The following is a 5,551-nucleotide window of genomic DNA, read 5'->3' as shown; positions in this document are numbered from 1 at the left end:
GGGATATTTATGCAGAATATTTTAGTGGAGTACATAGCACAGGATTCTTTAAGTCAATTGTGTCCCAGTGTTTTACAGGGTCTTATGAGATAAGCTAGGCATCATTAATGTCACCTTATTGGACAGAGGTTATTCAAAGAACCGTGATGACACAAGTTCTATTCTTCCAAAGAGAACATTCAAAATACAATGGTCCCTGGGCAGGCCAACCTCACCACATTGTCCAGAACACCACACCTGCTAGTCCTGTTCTATCTCTAGCTTGAAATGCTGGGGGATTTCAGAGTGGAGAAGAGAGATTTTAAAAGACACAAGATGAACATGTCCCAGCAGAGCTGTGTAGAGATCCTGGCCCTCTCTCCAAGCAGAGAAGGGAGAAAGGAAGGGTGTGTCCATAGTCACCCTATACTTCTGTCAAAAGTCATCCATACCACTGAAGAAATACTGCCTTAGCAAGGCATCTATTTGACTTCAAGGCTTAGAGCTGTCATCTGATTTAACCTGGGCTGCCATCCGGGATTGCCATCCCTGGAAAAAAAATGACCATAGTCTGCATGTCTCACTCACTTTGTATTTCTCTCAATTATTTCAGGAAGTCAAGAATAAAAAAAAAATCCAATAAGTCCTAGTGCAAATAAGATTACTTTGGGTTTTGCTCTCATTCTTTGGAGCAGTTTAGAAGTCCAAACACAGGACATTGGGCATCGTGGAACTAGTCTGGAAATGGACTTTCCCTTTAAGAACAGTAAGTCCTAAAGACTTGCGTGAAACAATGAAGAGCAAAATGAGCAGAAAAGAACATTGTATATAGTAATAGCAACATTGTTTCAAAGACAACTTTGAACCTCTCCTCCTCCACCTCCTCCTCCTCCTTTTTCTTCTCCTCCTCTTCCTCACCATCATCACCATCATCTTCCTCCTTCTGCTCCTGCTCCTCCCCCCGTTCCCTTGGAGCGGACCATCCTGGTGCCTCTTTTGTGAAGCGGTGGCTGAGGAGACCACGAGACTCACCATGGCCGATGAAAAGCCGAAGGAAGCAGTCAAGACTGAAAACAACGACCACATTAATTTGAAGGTGGCAGGGCAAGAAGGTTCAGTGGTGCAATTTAAGATTAAGAGGCACACACCACTTATTAAACTAATGAAAGCCTATTGTGAACAACAGGGTTTGTCAATGAGGCAGATCAGATTCCGATTTGATGGTGTGTTGGTAACCAAAAATGGGCTCTTAGCACTTAGTCAACAAGTGCCCTTGACTAGTTTGGCTTTTTCCCCTGAACTGAATGCTGTTTGTATGTTGGACTGGAGTAAGCTTGTCGGCCCCTTCACCTTGCTTCCCTTGCTTAAGCTGATGGAAAGAACCTGTGCTTTCCCCAGCGTACCTTACACCCCGAAGAAGCCAGATGGTTAAAAACAGCTTCCGTTGGAGCCAGAGGCTGCTATAGCTACAGCCACAGCCGAAGCTGAAGCAGGAGCTGCCAGTAGCAGAGCTGACCTAGGGGAGGAAGCTGAACAAGGACTTGAGGCCAGTGGGTAATCTTTTTACCATAGAGGGGAAGCATGTATATGATTTTGCTGTACACCATCATGCTTCTCTGTGGCCTCCTGGTTACTCTTGCAAGGCGTACTTATTGGGCCTGGAAGTTTTTGATCAATATATGAAAACGGGGATGCTGGTTCATGGGTTGGTTACTGTGGAGCCTAAATATATGCTTTGATTCTTCTGCCTCCTACTTTGAGAGTTTCTTATATCCGGTGGTTCCAAACCTTTCAGACATATATATGATCCTCTTTGAAATTATAAACTCTGCCCTCCTAATACAGATGGGCAACCAATCAATGAAACAGACACACCTGCACAGTTGGAAATGGAGGATGAAGATACAATTGATGTATTCCAGCAGCAGACAGGAGACGCTTACTAAAAAGAATCTACAACTCTTCTCCAGAACTGTGCTCCCAAGAAAAACAATACATTCACAATTAGAAACCAAGATTTGGTTCATCCACATCCTGACTACTGCAGTATAGTTTTCTCTCTTCTTTGATTCCCTTCCCCCGTTCCTTTATTGTACATAAAGTAACTGGTATATGTGCACAGGCATAATACGCATTTTTTTTAACTAAATGGCCGATGGTATGTTTTGATCAACATCAAATGGAGATGGGGAGGGGGAAAAAACAAACTGGTTCTGTGAAAATACCCCTTTTTCTCCATTAGTGGCATGCTCATTCAACTTTTATCTTTATATTCCAGTAAGTTATTTTGCTCCCACTGTTTAACAACAACAACAAAAAAAAACGCACAAAAAAAATCCTTGCATACCTTGTTTGATTGGATAATTTCAATGTTTTTCTTTTATCATTGTAAAACCAAGGATGATTTTATAACTTTTTTGTACATAGCTGTTACATGTAGGGCAATCTCTGTCTCTCAGTAGGGATAAATTACTATAAAGAAATTGATCCTAGATAGTTTTCCCTTCAAGTCAAACATCTTGTTGTTTAAATAAACTTCTTGTTTAAAATAAAAAAAAAACTTTGAGAGACTAAGTAATTTGGAGAATTGCCCAAGTTATCTACAAAGGACCTATGAAGGAAGATACCATCTGCCTCTAGAGAAAGAACTGAGAAATAGATGTCTAGTATGGTTTTAACACATATATATATATATATATACACACACACACACACATCTTTGTGTGTAATGATAGCCATGGGGGAGGGGGTGAGATGGAAAAAATATAAAGTACGCAACAGAATTTAAAAAAATTAGGAAGCATAGAAAGCCAAGTAACTTTGAAAGCTATGTGTAGTACTTACTGTATATTTTTTCAGAAAAAGTAAACACTATGAATTGTAAATTAATGGTTTTATTGTAAATCTTTTTTATATTGTACTGTATGCATGGAAATGTTCTTTTGTCTTTATGTATTTAAGTTCAAAAAATGTAAAAAAAAAAGATTTGTAATGTCACATGAAAATGTTATTTCTATTGCTAAGAAAGTCACAGGTACTGCCTAAAAAAAGAAAAAAGAAAAAACAAAAAAACCAACCAACCAACCAACCAAAAAAAAAAAAAAACCAAACACCAGTAAGTCCTCAGACCTGGGTACCAATAAACTAAGCTCTCTGTAAATCATGTCAATGTCTGAAACCACTGTTCCAACCACTTTTGTGCCTGGATCACTCATTAAATTTGTGACAGGCTGGTGCCTCCCACCTTCTAGATGACCAGGATTCATGGAAGTCAATCATATCTTGATCATCTATACCAGAATAAGCTAATTTGGCTTCTGTGATTGGTCATTCATACTCTTCAAGGGGAAAAACTAAGGGGAAGATCAGATCCTTGAACACCCTCTTCCAAGAAGGGCTACTATGGAATATGAAAGCCACCAGATGCAACACCTTTGGAGCTCTCCTCCAAGTGTGCTCCAACTTCATCACACATAGCCCCAGATTCAACAGAGACTTAAGACATGAACTGTGCTGTTCACTAGGATATACCAATAATTTGACTTTCCTGACCTCAATTCATTTTAAGTCTCCTTAGTGAAAGTAGACAAGAGAAAATAGTGACAAGGGATCAGCTCAAATTTGCCCTTCAGCTTGGGTCTAAAAAATCTGACCTACTGATATATAACCTAAGGCCTTGGATCCCAGGCCTTGGATCCAACATGGATGAAATATAATCTTCTATCCATTTTGCAGCTGAGTCTCACCCAATTAGAGTTTGGGTTAAGGGCAAAGATCATCTTCATTTTTTTATTTGTATCCCCTGCACTAAGCACAATACTTGGCAAAGAGTTAACACTTACTATTTTTATTCATGTATTTGTATTGATTATAACCAAACTGATTCTACCTTAATTATTCCAAATCATCTCAAAGTACTTCTCACACTGCCTGACACATAATAGATGATTAATAAATACTTGTTCCCTTCCCTCCATCCTTCCCCATAGTAATCCCTTCCCACATCACGGGGGTTAAGGATGCAGAGCCCCCATAATCTAGAAAATCCACATAATTTTTTGGCCCTCCCTTCATACAAGAGAAGTCTGAATTATCATGGTATTAAATGATAAAATGTGTTCATACTATACAACGCTATATATCTATTTTATGCATTTCAGAGCTTCTAACCTTTTTCTGTGTCATCTGCAGCTTCTATAAAACTTCCCCCAAATTCCCATTTAGTTTCTTATGCCAAACTGTGATAACAAAATTGCAAGGAAGAAAGTCATGATATGGAAGGAATAACCATGTGTGATGGTTAAATTGAGTTTGTGTTAAACTGTTTATTTGCAACAGCATCCAAAATTCTGCAGAATTCCTGCAACCTCATGGTGTAGCATTAGAGAGTCACTGCACTATCCCATACTGCCTTTTCTAATCATCTCTGCTTCTTATGGTTCTTGGACAACCCTTTAAAAAATGTTGATGGTGAAAAGCTGTATTTGGGAGCAAGAATCTGGATTTTCATGAGTTCAGTTGGCACCTAGTCCCAATTTACCTGTTCTACAAGAGGGTTCTGATGGTATGTTTGGGCTTGAATCTCAGCCCTAGGACCATATCTTTCCCTAGCCCAAAGACCCTATCTCTGGCAATAACTCACGTGAGCCACAGCGAAGCAAACTGTCTCTCCCTATTACAAGAACAAGCCAACCTCTGTACAATTTCCCTCGTATGAATAGAACTATAGTATACCAGCAGAGCTGTCGTGTAATTCTCACAGTTATTGTATACAATCCAGAGGTCAAGCTATAGACATCAACTCCCAAGGCTATCTTGTTACAGATGCACAGATATGCAGACCCCTTAGAAATCCCCTCCCCCAAGACCACACCAGTAGTGAATGACACCTGTGCCCAAGGTACAGAAACTGTGTGCTTACCATCTAATTAGCATACTGTGTTGATAAGCAAAATGGCCTTTGTTTTCTTTGAGAAATTCAGTGAGCCTTATTAGATGCTAAGCCCCAGGCCCAAACCCCATTAGATGATGTCTGAAGCCCTATAAGAAGGGAGGACAGAGCCATTTGTGCGGGGTTCTGGAGATGGTGTTGATGAGGAGACTCCGGGCAGCTGTAGCTAAGGAGCCCTCAGCTTGTAAACCTGGATGCTGAGACTTTGTTGAACTCTGGTAACTATGTGTTGGGATTTGAATCAGACAAAGTCTGTCTGTTGATGTTTGTAATTTGTTTGCATTTTCTTTTTAAGTTCAGGGTGCTGGCTTTTTCCCCTGAACTAACTGAATGATATTGGTATGCTGAATTAAAAGTAAGCTTGTCAACCCCTTCACCTTGCTTTCCTTAATTAAGCAGATCAAAAGAACCTGTGCTGTTGGCAGCTTTCTGGGTGCTGGCTGTGGGTGAATCTTATACCCCCCACAGAAGCTGCTAGCCAGATTGTTAAAACACATACTTGGCACACCATTCACTGAACTTGTCCTGCATAAAGCCTTAAGATGCCTGCTAGGTTGCAAGTTCCTTAAAACAGCTCTGACTGCCATATTAGTGTTATAATAAACTTTTTGCCACTTGACT

The 5,551-nt window shown here is 40.1% G+C and overlaps 1 protein-coding gene across 1 annotated transcript; it reads left to right on the top strand.

Moving 5' to 3' along the window:
- The first annotated feature begins 1,012 nt into the window (after window positions 1–1,012).
- Window positions 1,013–1,925, top strand: LOC118851547 (small ubiquitin-related modifier 2-like). The gene is made up of 2 exons (XM_036761028.1): window positions 1,013–1,166; window positions 1,849–1,925. Exons 1-2 carry the CDS (start codon window positions 1,013–1,015, stop codon window positions 1,923–1,925), a joined length of 231 nt encoding a protein of 76 aa, XP_036616923.1.
- The last annotated feature ends 3,626 nt before the right edge of the window (window positions 1,926–5,551 follow it).

Source organism: Trichosurus vulpecula, chromosome 5 (assembly GCF_011100635.1).
Source record: "Trichosurus vulpecula isolate mTriVul1 chromosome 5, mTriVul1.pri, whole genome shotgun sequence".
Lineage (NCBI taxonomy): Eukaryota > Metazoa > Chordata > Mammalia > Diprotodontia > Phalangeridae > Trichosurus > Trichosurus vulpecula.
Note: the sequence above shows the minus strand (reverse complement) of the source record. Positions and strands in the feature narration are given on the sequence as shown.